The 17,859-nt window shown below is 44.2% G+C and overlaps 2 protein-coding genes across 3 annotated transcripts in view; both read right to left on the bottom strand.

The window, feature by feature from the left end:
- lactb (lactamase, beta) overlaps positions 1-17,859 on the bottom strand; it is a 67,199-nt gene that overhangs the window by 32,604 nt on the left and 16,736 nt on the right. Inside the window, exons 2-4 of one of the 2 annotated variants that reach the window (XM_080216207.1) lie at positions 10,466-10,532; positions 6,711-6,958; positions 2,102-2,501 (exon numbers count right to left, since the gene is read on the bottom strand). In XM_080216207.1, the coding sequence (XP_080072333.1) occupies positions 2,102-2,501; positions 6,711-6,958; positions 10,466-10,532 (715 nt within the window). The remainder of the gene's footprint in view (positions 1-2,101; positions 2,502-6,710; positions 6,959-10,465; positions 10,533-17,859) is intronic. The other variant, XM_080216208.1, reaches the window with a different exon arrangement.
- Positions 15,404-17,806, bottom strand: LOC145360786 (glial fibrillary acidic protein-like). The gene has a single exon (XM_080216222.1). The coding sequence runs from the start codon at positions 17,749-17,751 to the stop codon at positions 16,717-16,719; it is 1,035 nt and encodes a 344-aa protein (XP_080072348.1). The 5' UTR covers positions 17,752-17,806; the 3' UTR covers positions 15,404-16,716.

Here is a 17,859-nt window from a genome sequence, read left to right on the forward strand (position 1 = left end):
AAGCAAAGTGGATCCTGTAGGGTTGTGAAACTGTGGAATTTGCTACGCCAAGTACAATAGATGCTGGGACAGTGAGTAAATTTAAGGAAGAGTGAGGCAGATTTTTAATTGGTAATGGGTGGAAAGGTTATGGGGGGGGGGGTGGGGGGCGGTGGAATATCAGCCATGATCAAATAGAGGAGTGGACTTGATGGGCCAAATGGCCTAATTCTGCTCCTATATCTTATGAACTTACCCAGTTCCCCAAATCTATTAAAGTCCACCTAGGAAAACAATGCAACAACAACCTACAAATACATAGCACCTTATTTCATTACACTCCTACTATGCTAATGAGTCACATAAAGCATTGGCTAAAAGTCTAGTCAATGAGGTACCTTTCACGGAGCAACTTAAAGGAGGGAAGAGAGGTGGAGAGCCAGAGAGATTTGGGGAGGGGATTCCAGAGCTTAGGGTCCAGGTAGCCAACAATGTTGAAGAGATTAAGACCAGGGATGCTTAAGAAGTCAGAATGGTGCAGCTCCGATAGAAATCTAGTGTGGGGCTGGAGGAGATTACAAAGACGGAGAGGAGCAAAGCCATCCATGGATTTGGAAACAAGGACACATGGTGGCTTATAACTGACCAGTTTCACCAGTCAATTTGAGACAATAATAAATCACTACTGGATGTTTCACTGAAATATTATGTGGTCAGTCACTGATTACTCTTTAATACATCCTGGTAATGACATTGTTACTGTTCACCCTTTTCAGTGAGAGTTCAGTGGTTACAAAGAATACTCGGGAATGTCCTGCTAATTCCTCACACAGCGAGACTCCAGCCTCAGCCACACAATGTGGCGCTCTACGTTTAATTTTATAAACACCTGAACAGACAAAATCAGGATATTGAATCTGAGCATCTGTAGAGGACCCTGAGTGACGGCCTGGGCAACTCCTTCCTGTCTTTGGAATATAAGTGACATCAGTACTTCTGCAGTTCGCTGTAAGGAGCCTCATTGAATGGTTTCGCATTCAGTGCTAAACCTGGCTGAATCCTAGCCTGGGCTGAGATGGAGTGCCACCCATGGTTCAGTGGGTAGCACTCTGGTCAAAAGGTTGTGGGTTCAAATCTCACTCCAGAGTTTTGAGCGTGTGGTCTAGACAGACAGTTTGCTATGCTCACATTGGCTGCCATATTTCCTAAATTACAACAATAACTACACTTCAAAAGTTCTTCACTGACTTTCAAAAATTTCAGGGTGTCCCGAGGTTGTTAAAGAAATGATAAAAATCCAATTTCTATTTTCAGTGTCTGAGTAAGAAAGAAGGGGAAAGGTATACCAGCTGAGCTTGCTGCATCGTCAACAATCTACAGTGCAGGAGGAGGCCATTTGGCCCACTGAGCTTGCACTAACAACAATCCCACCAAGGTCCCATCCCCGAAATCCCATATATTTACCCACCTAATCTCTCTAACACTAAAGGGACAATTTATCATGGTCAATCAACCTAACCCACACATCTCTGGACTGTGGGAGGAAACCGGAGCACCCGGAGGAAAGCAACACAGATCAGGGGAGAATGTGCAAACTCCACACAGACAGTGACCTGAGGCCGGAATGGAACCCGGGACCCTGACGCTGTGGGGCAGCATTGCTAAGCACAATGCCACCTGCTGCCCCTTGGATGGTTAAAATATCATAACTGGCATTAGGTGTAATGCCTTCCACAGCTGAATAGCTGTTCCACTCTCACTGTTTTAGTTCACACATGAGGAATGGCTATTTGAACAATATTGCTGACATCTCTTGAACCTGTAACCCAAACAGTCACTGCTTTTGGGAAAGATTGGTGGGGAAAGGGAGACGTTATAACAGATACGAGGACATAATCTTAAAGTTGCATTGTTAAGCAGGATGAAAACGCCATCAAGGTTATAAGCCTAATCATTTCCTGTTTCCAAGGCAATCGGAACTCCTTCACCAGTGTCCAACCCTGCAATTCTATCCCAGTATTATCTGCAGTGAACATTTTAAGGATTATATTTTTAATTTTAACAACATTTTAATTAAAATCTAGAATTCTGTTCTACGATCAGTAGAGAATTTTTTTTTTACCAGGTTTGAATATCAAGGGATCATTCTCAAAGAGCTGCAGTGATGTTGAAACACTCTGAAACTTCTCCTTAATGTAGTATTCCTCATGGTTAAACTCGCTCTTGATTTGTGGAGTTTTTTTGTTCTTCCCTGGGTCTTCATTGTTGTCCCTTTCTGATTTGGGGTGTTTGTTGTGTTTCCTGCTGTCACTCTCCCTTCCCATTCCTGAGTTCTCTGAAGTCTCTTTCTGTTTCTCTGCAGGTTTCTTGTCTTTGCCACTTTGACCGAAAGCTTTGGACTCCACCTCATCTTTAACCAGCCTCTTGTCTTTTTGTTTCTGCTCCTGGACCTTCTTAACGTCCTTCTCGTAATGCCGAATGCCACTCAGATGAGACACTAACTGCCTTGAAGTTATTGTCACCTATTGCAAGATATAGAATGGTAAGTTTTAAAACTATAATAACACAAAAATATCTTACATTTATATGCCCTTGCTGTTGCCATGTTCTTAATGCCACAAGTTTATTAAATTTCAATGACCACACTTATAATGGAAATTGTCTTTTAAATTTGTCATGCTGTAATAACATATGGTAATCATAGAAACCCTACAGTGCAGAAGGAGGCCATTTGGCCCATCGAGTCTGCATTGACAACAATCCCAACCAGGCTCTATCCCCGTAGTGCCACATATTTACCCCGCTAATCACTAATTCGGGTAGTCGTGGATAAGGACAAGAGTGGCCCTCGGATGAGGGCGCTTAATTGGGCTAGGGCCAAATACACCCAAATTAGACAGGAACTGGGGAATGTGGTTCAGGAGTGGCTATTTGAGGGCAAATCCACATCTGGCAAGTGGGAGGCTTTTAAAGGCCGGTTGATTGAAGTGCAGAACAGGCACGTCCTCACAAAAGTGAAGGATAAAAATGGCAGGATTCGGGAACCATAGATGACAAGGGAAATTCTAAGCTTTTAAGTCAAAATGGAAAAGGAAGTATACCTTTTTCCCAGGGTGGAAGTGTCAGTTACAAGGGGGCACAGGATCAAGGGACAGTTTAAGGGAGATGTGCAAGGGAAGTTTTTCATACAAAGAGTGGTGGGTGCCTGGACTGGGCTGCCGGAGGAGGTGGAGGAAGCAGACACATTAGCAACATTTGAGTTGCATCTGGATGGGTACATGAACAGGGAGGGAACAGAGGGATGCAGACCGAGTAAGGATAGAAGGTTTGATTTTTAGTTCAGTTAGGCCATCATGATCGGCACAGGCTTGGAGGGCCAAAGGGCTTGTTCCTGTGTTATATTTTTCTTTGTTCTTTGATACTGGTACCGCTCTGTCATTACTTCCTGGAACTACATAATGATAAAAGCTGAAGCATCTTCCTTTAAAACTAGTGATTTGAAGGACGTGTACAGAAGAAATCATGTTGTTAAAAGGCCAGATCATGGTCAACTTAGAGCTGAGTGGACAGACAGCAGAGTTGCCTCAACACGTGACCAGTGATAATTTTCCAGTTCTATTTGGAAGATCATGGTTGGAGAAGGTAAAGCTGAACTGGGTTGCTGTCAACAGACTGGTAAATACCAAAAGAGACTCACAGCACCTTCTGGCTAAATCCAAGAGTGTTTTCGAAGAGAACTTGGCTCAATGGAGGGAGTTCATGTGAAACTCAAGATAAAACCTAATAGTCAATCACAAAGTCCCAAGTGGTGTCATATGCAATTTGTCCCAAGGTCAAAGAAAGATGAGTATGACTTGTGTTTGAGATGGTTACAATGAGTGACTGGGCTACCCCCATTGTACCTGTCATGAAACCAGATGGTTCCGTTCAGGTCATATTCGCGGTCACTTTAAAACAATCATAAATCCAGTGTTGAGTGCTGATCGATATCCGCTTCCTTTAATAGAAGATCTCATTGCTGGGTTATCAGGTGAGCAGAAATTCAGCAAGATTGATCTTTTACAAGCGTGTTTACAGGTGTATGTAGTCACTGAATTGCAATCATTGTTTACCATCATTAATCATAAAGGTCTTTTTCATGATAAAAGATTGCCTTTTGGAATAACATCCAAAGCAGCCCTATTGCAAAGCTCAATGGATCAGATTTTCTGGTGTACAATGTTAATTGGATGATATTCTAATTACAAGATTTAGTGAACAGGAACGTGCAGAGGGACCTGGGGGTCCTTGTGCACGAGTCGCTAAAACCCAGTCTGCAGGTATAGCAGGTGATCAAGAAGGCGAATGGAATGCTGGCCTTTATAGCGAGGGGGATAGAATATAAAAGTAGGGAGGTCTTGCTGCAACTGTACAGGGCACTGGTGAGGCCGCAGCTGGAGTACTGTGTGCAGTTTTAGTCAGTGCACTTGCGCAAGGATATTTTGGCCTTGGAGGGAGTGCAGATATCACTAGGCTGATACCAGAGATGAGGGGGTTGGACTATGAAGAGAGACTAAATAGACTGGGTCTGTACTCGTTGGAGTTTAGAAAGATATGGGGGGAGTCTTATAGAGACGTATAAGATAATGAAAGGGATGGATAGGGTAGAGGTAGAGAGATTCTTCCCGCTTAGAAAAGATAGCAGGACTAGAGGGCACAGCCTCAAGATAAGGGGGGGGGGCAGTTTAGATCGGAGTTGAGGAGGAACTTCTTCACTCAAAGGGTGGTGAATCTCTGGAATTCTCTGCCCGTTGAAGTGGTGGAGGCTACCTCGCTAAATATATTTAAGTCACGGGTAGATAGGTTTCTGATAGACAAGGGAATTAAGGGTTATGGGGAGAAAGCAGGAAAGTGGAACTGATCCACTTCAGATCAGCCATGATCTTATTGAATGGCGGGGCAGGCTCGAAGGGCTAGATGGCCTACTCCTGCTCCTATTTCTTATGTTCTTATTTGAATAATTTAGAAGCAATATTGGAACAGCTTTATCTGCATATCAAAAAAGGAAAGTGTGACTTTTTCCAGACTAGTATTGGGTCTCATTATTAACAGCAAAGGCCTACATTAAGCACCTAAAAAGATGAATGTTATTTTAGAAGCATCACGTTTGACGAATGATTGATAAAGGCCTTTTTCACAAACTCACTAACGTGTCCTTCCGATGAGCAGAAATTTTTTTCTCAGACAGTTGAGAGTCTCTGGAATTCTCTTCCTCAAAACACCGTGAAGCAGAATCTTTGAATATTTTTAAGGCAGAGCTCGATAGATTCTTGTTTAACAAGGGGGAGGGTTAAACCCTTCACGTGGTGAGGAGGTTTGCTGATTCTGCCAATGAGCATGACTGTCTCAGCATTACACAAGACCCAGTTTTCCACATCTGCATTTCACAAAGGTTATTAAGGGTAGGCAGGATTGCGGGGGTTGAGGTTAGATTCAGATTATCTATAGGATAATCTGGCCTACTCCTGCTCCTAATTCGTATGTTCATGTCTGGTTTTCCAATCAATATGTAGATTAAAATCTCCCATGATTATTACTGCATTTCCAACAAGTTCACTTCATTTCTTCCAATCTGCTCCATTCTATTGTGTGGTTATTGTTAGAGGGCCTGCACCCCACTCGCACAAGGGCGGCACGGTAGCACAGTGGGTTAGCACTGCTGCTTCACAGCTCCAGGATCCTGGGTTCAATTCCCGGCTCGGGTCACTGTCTGTGTGGAGTTTGCACATTCTCCTCATGTCTGCGTGGGTTTCCTCCGGGTACTCCGGTTTCCTCCCACAGTCCAAAGATGTGCGGGTTAGGTTGGTTGGACGTGCTAAGAAGTTGCCCCTTAGTGTCCAGGGATGCGTAGGTTAGAGGGATTAGTGGGTAATAATATGGGGGTAGGTCCTGGGTGGGATTGTGTTCAGTGCAGACTCGATGGGCCGAAGGGCCTCTTTCTGCACTGTAAGGTTCTATGATTCACAAGTGCCTTTATCATTTCTCATCTTTAGTCAAACCACTTCTACATCTTGGTTTTCTGAATTTAGATTGTCAGACTATATTATGCAAATACAATCATTAATTAACAAAGCCAACCCTCCACCTAGCTTCCTGTCATAGAATCATATTATCCCTACGGTGCAGAAGGAGGCCTTTTGGCCCACCAAATCTGTACCAGCTCTGTGACAGAGCATTCCATCCAGGGACTATCCCTGCAACCCCACATATTTACTCCCCCCCCAGCTTCTACCTCTTTGGACACTAAGGGGCAATTTAGCACAGCCAATCAACCTAATCTGCACATCTTTGGAGTGTGGGAGGAAAGTGGACCACCCGGAGACATGGGGAGAACATGTAAACTCCATCCAAAGCCAGAACTGAACCTGGGTCCCTGGCACTGGGAGGCAGCATTGCTAATCACTGAGCCACCATGCCACCCATAACGTCCCTCCTAAATGTCAGGTAACCTTCAATATTCAGATCCCAATCACCCTGCAGCCATGTTGTACTAACTCAAAATCCTAACTCAAAATGTTGGTTCTATTTTTTCTCCACAGACGCTGTCAGACCTGCTGAGATTTCCCAGCATTTTCTGTTTTTGTTTCAGATTCCAGCCTCCAGTGATTTGTTCGTGTCCTGCTTTAAGTTTGGTTCGAGTGATGAAACTAAAACTCCTTTAAGATCAACACAGACTGTATAACGTAACTGACCGTCAGACAGGAGGTTGCTCGCAGCAACTTGCAAAAGGTACTGTGAAACATGCTTACTTTCACTCCTTCGTGTTCTTTTTCCGGGAATTCTGGCACGTATTTCTGCACGGGGGCATCGAAATCCAGTTTTCCTTCTTCCCATAGCTTGGCGATGGCGGCCATGGTGAGGGGTTTGCTGATGCTGCCGATGCGCATGACCGTCTCGGCATTACACAAGACCCGGTTTTCCACATCCGCATATCCCAGCCCTTGAAGCAAAATCAGAACGAAAGAGTTTCTTCAGGAATCGTTAGTGTGTACGCTTAAACTGGACCAGATACTGGGCAACACGACAGCTCAGTGACTATCACTGATTGCTGTGCAGACACATGGATTTGGGCCGGTGTCTGTGGGAGTTTGCGCATTCTCCCCGTGCTTGCGTGGGTTTTCTCCGGGAGCTCCGGTTTCCTCCCACACCCCAAAGAGGTGCTGTTAGGCTGATTGGTGGAACAAATTGTCCCTAAATTAGTCTCCCCTCAATGTGGAATGCCATAAGCATAGATAAGGGTCATGGGTGGAGGGGGGGGCTCATAATGTTAGAATGGCGGCGCGGGCTCGTTGGGCCGAAGGGCCTGTTTCCCGGGCTGATTTTGTTCTTTGAATAATGCAAGTCAAAAGGTCCTGACAACATTCAGGCTTGGACTGATAAATGGCAAGGAACATACAAGCCAACAATCATCTCCAATAAGATAGAATCTAACCATCTCCCTTAACAGCATTACCATCGTTGACTTCCCCATCATTAACATTCTGGGGAGTTACCACTCAGAAACTGAACTGGACGAGCCATATAAATACTGAGGCTGCAAGACCAGGTCACTGGGACTCCAGTGCTGTGTCACTCCAATCCTGACCCCCAAAGCCTGCTTGCTCTCTATAAGTCACAAGTAAAGAGTGTGATTCTCTGCATTTGCCTAGTTAAGGCAAGTTCTAACAAGACTTCAAAAGCCCAGAAGAAAATAGCCCTTTTGACTGACACCCCAATCACCACCTTATACCTTCATTTGCAGCTGCCAAGTACAGGGAGCACTGCATCAGTTCACTAAGTCCCCTTTGATAGCACCTTCCAAACCTGTAGCCTCTACTATGGAGAACAGTGGCAGTAGATTCATGGGAACATCCCCACCAAGCCACACATCGCTGGTTGCCGTCTCCAGTGTTAATTCATGGAGTTGAAGGTCTGAGCACAGTATTTGAAAGACAGCAGGGCAGCCGCTCACTCCCTGCAGGCCAGGAGAACTAGTCTGGTTGCTGCTCAAGGCTCTGCCGGGACCAGGAAGTGCTGCCAGGGCAGACATGGTTCCACAAACACTCCCTGGAGACTCCCCTCTCCAGGAAAGGCGGGAGGTGCTGCGGCCCAGGATGGGGCCCTCCATTCAGACCACGGGACAAGTGCACTGTCCCACCTCACTGCAAAGGGGATCAAGCCATGAGTAAGTGCACAGGAATGTGACAGATTAGGTTGCAGGAATCAGCAGCAGCAGATGGGACACGTGCACTGAATGTGTGGTGGGCATCTCATGCTCTCAATCTTCACTCAGTTGCAGGATATTGTGTCCGTTAATCATTTAGAATCCCTACAGTGCAGGAGGCCATTCACACCGGCCTTTGAATGGGACATTCGATACTGATGACTCTGACTCAAAGAAAGAACAAAGAACAATACAGCACAGGAAGAGGCCCTTCGGCCCTCCAAGCTTGTACCGATCATGTATTCCTAACTGGACCATCCGTTTGTATCCCTCTATTCCCAGTCTGTTCACATGGCTATCTAGACAATTCTGAAATGACCCTGGTGTGTCTGCCTCATTCACCTTGCTTTGTAGTGCATTCCAGGCCCTCACCACCCTCTGTGTAAAAAACGTCCCCTGCATATCTTTATTGAACCTTGTCCCCGCTTACCTTGAACTTGTGACCCCCTGTTTGTCATTTCTGACCTGGGAAAAAGCTTCTAACTGTTCACCCTATCTATGCCCTTCATAATTTTATAAACTTCTGTTAGGTTGCCCCTCAACCTCTCTTTCCAGAGAGAATAACCCTAGTTTACTTAATCTCACCTCATACCGGGCAACATCCTGATAAACCTTTTCTGCACTTTCTCCAAAGCCTCCACATCCTTCTGGTAGTGTGGTGACCAGGACGGGACGCAGTATTCCAAATGTGACTCAGAGATGGAGACAGAGGCAGCGGAAATCCAGCCAGAGGTCACCATCGAGTCTCCTTCAGTGGCTCTGCAGCACTTTGTATGAAAGAGGTGTTCACTAACCTGCTATACACCCCCAACCAGACCGTACAACCACTGGAGAAGAGGCCATGGGTGGAGAGACCAAGAAGGCCCCATCGTCAATGAGGTGAGGGGGGAACGCTCTGACTTGGAGGGGAAGGGGGTGTGATAACCCATATGAGATTCATGGGGAAGTCACTGACTATCTCACTCTGGCGCTAGTTGAGTATGAGTTCCCTGGCTAACAGGCAATGGCTTGCCTCGCTGGAACTCATTACCTAAGCCTTTTATAAGGGAAGCCCAGGACTGAGCCTCCAGAACTACTTGTCCCAGGCAGGGACCAATGTGTGTACACCACAGTAATGGTTTTATTTTGCATTCCACAAATAAACTATGTTCTTTTACAGACGGGCTTTCTGAGTAATTACAGTTGACTGATACAGAAATAAATTATTTCAACATAAAGTGAAAAGCAAAGGGAGGAGCTACATGGGAACACTACCACTTGCAAGATGTCCTCTAAGTTAAACACCTGTATCACTGTCCCTTCCTCGCTACAGAGTCAAAATCCTGGAACTAACTTCCTAACAGAACTGTCGAATCTCAGGTTGAGATAAAGTATCCCATTACACAATTCAAAGAGCAGGGGGATTCTCCCGAGTATCCTGAGCCATGTTAATCCCTTGACCAATGCAAACAAAATTAAATATCTGCTATTTTATCTCCTTGCTGTTTAGGGGTAGGATCACAGCTGCTGCATCTCCCCATATTAAAACAGAACATAGAACACTACAGCACAAACAGGCCCTTCGGCCCACAAGTTGCACCGATCATATCCCTACCTACCAGGCCTATCTATAACCCTCAATCCCATTAAATCCCATGTACTCATCCAGAAGTCTCTTAAAAGACCCCAGCGAGTTCGCCTCCACCACCACCGACGGCAGCCGGTTCCACTCACTCACCACCCTCTGAGTGAAAAACTTACCCCTGACATCTCCTCCGTACCTGCTCCCCAGCACCTTAAACCTGTGTCCTCTCGTAGCGACCATTTCAGCCCTGGGAAATAGCCTCTGAGTCCACCCAATCTATAACCTCTCAACATCTTATAAACCTCTATCAGGTCACCCCTCATCCTTCGTCTCTCCAGGGAGAAGAGACCTAGCTCCCTCAACCTATCCTCATAAGGCATGCCTCCCAATCCAGGCAACATCCTTGTAAATCTCCTCGGCACCCTCTCAATAGCTTCCACATCCTTCCTGTAGTGAGGCAACCAGAACTGTGCACAGTAAGGCGTAATTAAAGGCACAGTAAATAGTAATTAAATTGTATAGTTGTGAAAACTATTATGCAAATCCAGATTTTGTTCTTTAAAAAATGGATTTTTAACCAGATTGTGTCACAGCAGATTTATAATTCACAAGGATTCTTGCCTCTTTATTGGAAACATTTGAGTGTGATCGACATGTGACAATCAGCTGGCAATACAAACCTTCTGACCAAACTTCCTTTCCATCCACAGCAACAGCAACTACTATACCAGGGGCACCCACTTCATCCTACAAGAGAAAAAACACACAAAAATCAGAAAATGCCCACCCGAGTTTGTGGTTATAAATAGCAGCAAGGTTGGTGCCACTGTTAATCAACAAAAATGAAAATTAAAGTTCATTTCATCACTGACTGAGGTAGCCCCATCAGTTGTTTAAACAAAAGTCCCAAAAATGTATCTTTCTCAGAAAGATGGATAGACTGGCATCGCGGGGTAAGCCTGGTAGTCTTTAAGCACCAAGTCACACAGGGCATGAGATGCCAGGTTGTATTGATGATCTATGCCAAACTAGACCTTCACATCCAACTGAGTGTCTTCCTGGTAGCTTTCCCCTCTTCAGTCGGTGGATCATGGATTCAAGTCTTACTCCAGGGATTTGAAAATACAGTCTGGGCTGAAGTTTCTGTGCAAAAATATATTTGGAAAGCGAAGGCCTGCTCAGGTGGAACATCGGCTCAGGACAGAGGACCCCACAAACTACCTCTGCCATTCAACTAGATCGTAGCTGAGCCGTACTTTAACTCCACTTACCTGAATTTGCTTTATTTGCAAATAATTATCGATCATTGTCTTAAAATAACCCAGCATCTTCAACCACCAGGTCCAGCTTTCCATAATCCCGTGTGCCAAAAACTGCCAGCTGATTTCACTGCTCAATGGTCTTTTTCTAACTTTAACATTGATCTGGATTCCTTTACCAGCGTTTGCCTACATTCAATGATGCATTTCGGAATGTCTGGAGGAAATGAAAGATCTTTATCACGAATATCTACATGATGGAGGTATAGATGGCAAATTCAGCTGGGATTTCTATTCCAATAGCTAGGTCAGCTGGGCTCTTCCCATATGCCGGCATTGGACTGGGGTAAACACAGTAAAAAGTCTGACAACACCAGGTTTAAGTCCAACTGATTTATTTGATAGAAAACTCACTAGCTTTCGGGGTTAGTCCCTTTGTCACCTGATGAAGGGACTAACCCCGAAAGCTAGTGAGTGTACTATCAAATAAATTGGTTGGACTTAAACCTGGTGTTGTCAGACTTTTTACTGTCTCTTCCCAAGAGTCAGAAAGTTGTCAGGTCAAATACCACTCCAGAACTTAAGCTCTTCAAGTATGTAAAGTTACCAATGTGGTGCCTCATCTTTTGTCATTTACATGCTGCCCTTTGCCAATATCATCCACAAACAAGCAGCCAGTTTTGACATCTCCGTCACCTTTCTATCCCTCTGCTGCCTCGGAGCAAGGCAGTGAGTCTGGGATGAGCTGCAGTTTTCTCCAGCTAAACACTGGGAAAACCAACCTTCTTTAACCCACATAATCTTCATGCCTTTGCTATCTGGTGAATCTCTGGAATTCTCTGCCTGTTGAAGTGGTGGAGGCTGCCTCGCTAAATATTTTTAAGACGCGGGTTGATGGGTTTTTGATAAGAGAGGGGATTAAGGGTTATGGGGAGAGGGCGGGAAAGTGGAACTGAGCAGCAACAGATCAGCCAAGATCTTATTGAATGGCGGGGCAGGCTCGAAGGGCTAGATGGCCTACTCCTGCTCCTATTTCTTATGTTCTTATGTTCACCTGAGGAAGATGCAGCACTCCGAAAGCTTGTGATTCCAAATGAACTTGCTGAATTTTAACCTAATGTTGTGCGACTCACAACTTCCTGTGAAGTACCCTGGAATATTTTTTAATGGCAAAATACAAGTTGTTAAGGTTTCAGTTCTAATCAGGACGGGTGTCTCAATTTTTGACAATACCTTAGTCTTGTTTGTGTTTATCAGTTTTGCTAATAAATCACAAAACCATACAAGTTCAGCAGGTAATTGGAAAGGCAAATGAAACACTGGCCTTTATTTCAAAGGACATGAACTATAAAAATAAGGTCTTGTTAAATCTATACAAGGCACTAGTTAGACCATACCTAGAATACTGTGAACAGGTCTGGTCCACTTATCAAAGAAAGGGTATACTGACATTGGATGCAGACCAGAGAAGGTTCACAAGGTTGATCCTGGGAACTGAGGGATTTTCTTATGAAGTTGAGTAGGGTTGGGACTGAGTTTAGAAGAATTAAAGACAATCTTATTGAGACTAATAGGATTGTCAGGGGGCTTGCGAGAGTAGATAAGTTGTTTCTCCTTGTGGGAGCATTTCAGACTCAGAATTTCTTCTCTTGGAGGGTAGTGAATCTGTGGAATTCTTTACACAGAGACTGAGTCATTAAATATGTTCCACGCTGAGATAGGCAGATTATTAATCAGTAAGAAATCAACAGTTATGGGTAAAATGCGAGAAAATGGAGTTGAGAATTGTATCAGACTGGTCATGATCTTATCGAATGGTGGAGCAGACTCAATGGGCCAAATGGTCTTACTTATGCTGTCTTAAATCCAAAAGATTGGACATCCTTAATCTCAGCAACAAGTCAGCAAATGCCAAATCCAGAGACAGTGAAAAAAACTGTTCAGTGGATTCAGACAATTGTGGGGGGGCAGGGTCCTTGTGTACATTGAAGGCTGAGATAGATTCTTGATCAGTGAGGAAATCAAGACTTACAGGGAAAGGACTGGAATGGGGACACGAGAATTGTCAGATCAAACACGATCCTATTGAGATGTTGAGCAGGCTTGAGGACCAAATAGACTATTCCTGTTCCTTTCTTACAGTCTTAACATCATTAGAAAACTTTTAGTAAGGCCAGAAATATGGAAGAGAACCTGAGAAATAATATGTAAGTACATGACTACTCAAATTTCAGTGTGACAAAGTGGAAAGATGGCAGCATTTCAGTCTGCTGTTGCTGATGTTTTTCAGGCACAGTGATTATAGAAACAACTCAATAGAATATTCTTATAAATATTATACCAAAGCATTGGAAGACTGTATTAGTCCATGCCAAGTTTCATATCTTTGTAATTCCTGTATAACTGTATCAATTACACTAAACAAAGGTGCATCAATGATATGTCATTTGAGCAGCTGTACAGTAATAAGTCTACATTCCATTGTTCATCAGTAAATGATTGGCTTGCGTTCTGCATGCTGGAAGTTTAAATATTAGGTGGTGAGCTATACATCTGTTTGGACCGAAAATAAATACATGCGTGCACATTCTTTCAGATGAGGCCTTGGCAGCCTCTGAAGAGGACATTTCTGTCTGGTATTTGGGTCAATACATATTACTTAGCTAATGTTACTAAAGCTAAGCTCATCATTGCTTTGGGGTGTTTAGATTGTGGTGTTGGATTATCTTATTTCCTAAACATTACACTTGAGGACCAAATAGGCTATTAATGATCACATTACAAAAGTACTTCATTGGCTGTAAAACACTTTGGGAAGTCTGAGGGTCTTAGAAAGTGTTATATAAATACATAAACTTTTTTGTTACAGCAACAACACCTAAGCATTGAGACCATTCAATCTCTACTCTAAATTCTAACTAATCCAGCCTTCTATCTAATTTAGTGAATTTGGAAGATAAACATTTGAAATAATTTGTCAAGTAATGCAGCTCAATATTTGCAAAGTTCAGGAATAAGACCGTAAGATATAGGAGCAGAATTAGGCCATTTGGCCCATCGAATCTGCTCCGCCATTCAATCATGGCTGATATGTTTCTCAACCCCATGCTCTCACCTTCTCCCCATAACCTCTGATTCCTTCACCAATCGAGAACCTATCTTTGTCTTAAACGCACTCAATAACCTGGTCTCCACAGCCTTCTGTGGCAATGAATTCCACAGGTTCACCACCTTCAGGCTGAAGAAATTCCTCCTCATCTCAGTTCTAAAGTGTCTTCCCTTTACTCCGAGGCTGTGCCCCTCGGATCTGAGTCTCTCCTACCAATGGATACATCTTCCCCATATTCACTCTATCCAGGCCTTTCAGAATTCTGTGAATTTCAATGATATCCCCCCTCATCTTTCTAAATTCCTCAAATGCTCCTCATACATTAAGCTTTTCATTCCCACAATCATTCTCCTGAACTTTTAAGGGGCACCTAGACAAATACATGAATAGGATGGCAATAGAGGGATATGGTCTCCCAACGGATAAGTGGTTTTAGTTAAGTCAGACAACATGATTGGTGCAGGCTTGGATGGCCAAAGGGCCTGTTTCTGTGCTGTAATTTTCTTTGCTCTTTAACCTCCTCTGGACCCTCTCCAAGGCTAGCACCATTCTTCCTTAGATATGGGACCCATAATTGCTCAGGCGTATTCAGCTATAAAATACAGAAATGATTTTTTTTCAATATTTGAAATAAATCTAACGCTCTTTCAATTTATTTCTACCACTTATCACTTTCAGAACTTGATGACACCTCTTTACCAAGTGGTTTAAAACTTTCACCTTTCCTCAGTTTACCCTTTTTCCATTGGTTTGTTTTATTGTGTCGTTGCTGTGGAAAATTTACATGGATGAAATTAAATGAGTCTATTAATAAGCTATTTGCAGCTTCTGTTAGTAGGTGTCAAAGAGCTCTCCGAAAATTCTCTTCTTAATCACTACTCATACCTGTCTATCATCAGAACCAGAGCAAAACTGGCAACACTGCAACTTAACACACAAAAAAAGATAAAAAGTTGCTTGCAAAGTATGAAATGTGAATGAAAGGAAAACAGCATCTAAAACTCAAAAGGCTTGATTACACCTCACTTCCTACCACCACACAAACTTCACCTTCTATTTCAAACACCAGTTTAACAACTTTAGTTCATTTTTTTTTAGTGATTCTTGTTGTATCTGTCGGAGTGAAATGAACACTGCTGGATAAAGGAAGTCCAAAGAAAGCCCAAGCACATGTTTCCCGCGTTTAAATTGGTGGTGACCTTTAGAAATATCGGGCTGAAACCTTTTAAGATTTTAAGAAAAAAAAAGACTAAACCTTAAGGCCTTTAATTTATTTGATGACATTTTATAAATCTCTGTGCTTTTCACCTACATGATTTTCTACAGCCTTAGAGCTTGCTGTAAGGATAAACAGGAGTTACACCGTTCACACAAATACTGTATCTGTACAAAAATACAGCCTTGCAGGACTGGTACAATGAAGTAGGTAGCAGAGACACTTCCAAGGTTTTACTAAGACAAACGGCAGAGTGATTGAGTGGTCATATTCCAGTCTGAGTCAGAATGTTTGGATTGAGTTTGGACCACACTCCAGATAGCCCTGATGAACACCAGCTAAGAAGCCTGGGTTGACATCCAGTGGGACACTTGTATGGTTGGGTGTTCCTCCTACTCCTACCATGAAGAATAGGTTGGATTCCTTAGCCTTGGTTGAACCCCCCTAGCAGAAGCACTCTGAAGATTAAATCTGCAAGGCAATGTCACCCTGATTACTGACTCAAGAATCTTCTCTTTGAAACAGAAGCCATACTCTGCTTCAGGGGCAAGTTCTAATGTGGAATCTGGAAAAGGAAGATTTTCTTAAAATGCCCCAATACATATTTTGATCATCGTGTGGATTTAAACTGATGTCAAACTTTTTTTTACATAGTGACATATTTTGGAACTTAGCACAAAGATATCACTCAATATCGTTTATGATGTGGTTTAATGAGGAAAATAGGACTAAAGGTAACATCTGTTACACAGATTTAATGATCAAATGTTACTTTTTCCACACTGCCTTGAATGAAAAAGATACCTGATAACCTAAAATGGTATCATTATGTACTTCCAATCATTACATTATAGACCTCTCTCTGATTGTCAAAAAAGTGTGCATGCCAAATACTCTCAGAAAAAAAACCTGAATAAATTATCCCAATTAACCTGATGACATGACAACCAGGAAAGCTATTTGAAAGTTGTGGGCTAAGAATCTGACTATATAGAGCTATGTGACCAATAGATTCATCTCTCCCGTTTGAATTGTGACTGTTTTGAACGAAAACAAAGTCTGTTCCACGCAGACATTCTAAGAATCTTTTGTACACGAAATGGGGTCATCTCACTACACCTTTACTGAGGAGAAATAACTAAAAGCAAAAGCTTCTGGTGAGTTTTCGAAAAATAATTATCACATTTTGGCATTGCTGTGCCTGAGAACAGATTTGGCAGTGAGGGACAAAACATTCATCTTGCTGTCGTCTAACTGAAGGGTGTTCAAGTATTTGCCTACAAAAGTTCAAAATAAATTCAGTGTATAAAAGCATGCTTCATATGTTGTAACTGTCCTTAAAGTGCACTAACACCACATCTTGTTCATCTCCTCGGCGGGTTTGGGAGGGGGAGCGGTAATGCAAAGTGGGGCGTTATAGTCCCTGGATTTCTTCTCCACTTGGTTGAGGAGGCTCTTGTAGCCGGACAGCTCCTGTTCCAGGCCGGTCTTCACCCCCAGCAGAGTCTGAAAGTCGGCAGTCTGCGCCTCAATCTTCTTCTCCAGAGTTTTGTTGTACTCCTTGATGCGGGAGATCTCCCGCTCCTTCTCCTGGAGGTGGTTCTTGTGCATCTCGTCCCTCAGCCTCAGGTCAGTCACTGCGCTGCGGTAACCCTCCGTCTCCTTCTTGATCTTCTGCAGGGGGACACTGTTCTCCTCGAACTTGTGGCGGTAGCGCTGCAGCTCCTCCTTGTTGCGGCGGGCCATCTGGTCATACTCCTGCCGCATGTTGCGGAGGGCCTGCTCCAGGTCCAGGGTGTTGTTCTCCGCCTGGTCCAGGTTCTGCAGGTTGTCCACCTTCTGCTGCCAGTAGATGCGCTCCTGGTCCCGCACCAGCTTGAGCTGGGCCAGCTGGGCCTCCAGCAGCTTGAACTGGCACTGCAGCTTCTCCAGACCCGCCATCGCGTCCTCGTAGCGCTTCTTCAGGTCCTGGAAATCGCGCTCAAACTCCCGCTTGAGCTGGCACTCCCTCTCCAGCCGCAGCTTCAGCTTGTCCTTCTCCAGCTTCAGCAGCACCAGCTCATTCTGCATCTCATCCACCCGCGCCTGGAAATCCTGGTAATCCTTCTGGTAGGCTTTCTCCACCGCGATGAACTCGTCTTTCTCCAGCTTCTTGAGCTCGGCCAGCAGCTCCTTGTTCTTGCGCTGCAGGTTCAGCACCGTGTTGTTGATGTACTTGGCGAAGCGCTCATTCAGCTCTTTAATCTGCTCCTTACCCTCCAGCATCCCCTCCTGAAGATCCTTCTCGGAGGCATCGCAGTTCGCCACCTCAGTCTGCCGTTCCTGGCACTGGTTGGTCGACTGCGCCGGCACGGGCGACGCGGTCCGGGAGCAGGAAAACATCCTGCTGCGTCCCGGGACTGCAAGCCACTGAGGCCGCGGCCGTTACACCGGACAGCCGTTAGAGCTCCGCCCCTGGATACACACCCCGCCCCCTGGAGACAGGCCGCG

The sequence above is a fragment of the Carcharhinus amblyrhynchos genome, chromosome 32 (assembly GCF_965287045.1).
Source record: "Carcharhinus amblyrhynchos chromosome 32, sCarAmb.v2.hapA, whole genome shotgun sequence".
Taxonomy (NCBI): domain Eukaryota; kingdom Metazoa; phylum Chordata; class Chondrichthyes; order Carcharhiniformes; family Carcharhinidae; genus Carcharhinus; species Carcharhinus amblyrhynchos.

What these genes read in the sequence shown, in the direction of transcription:
- LOC145360786 (XM_080216222.1), bottom strand. Translation starts at nt 17,751, where the DNA reads ATGTTTTCCTGCTCCCGGACCGCGTCGCCCGTGCCGGCGCAGTCGACC.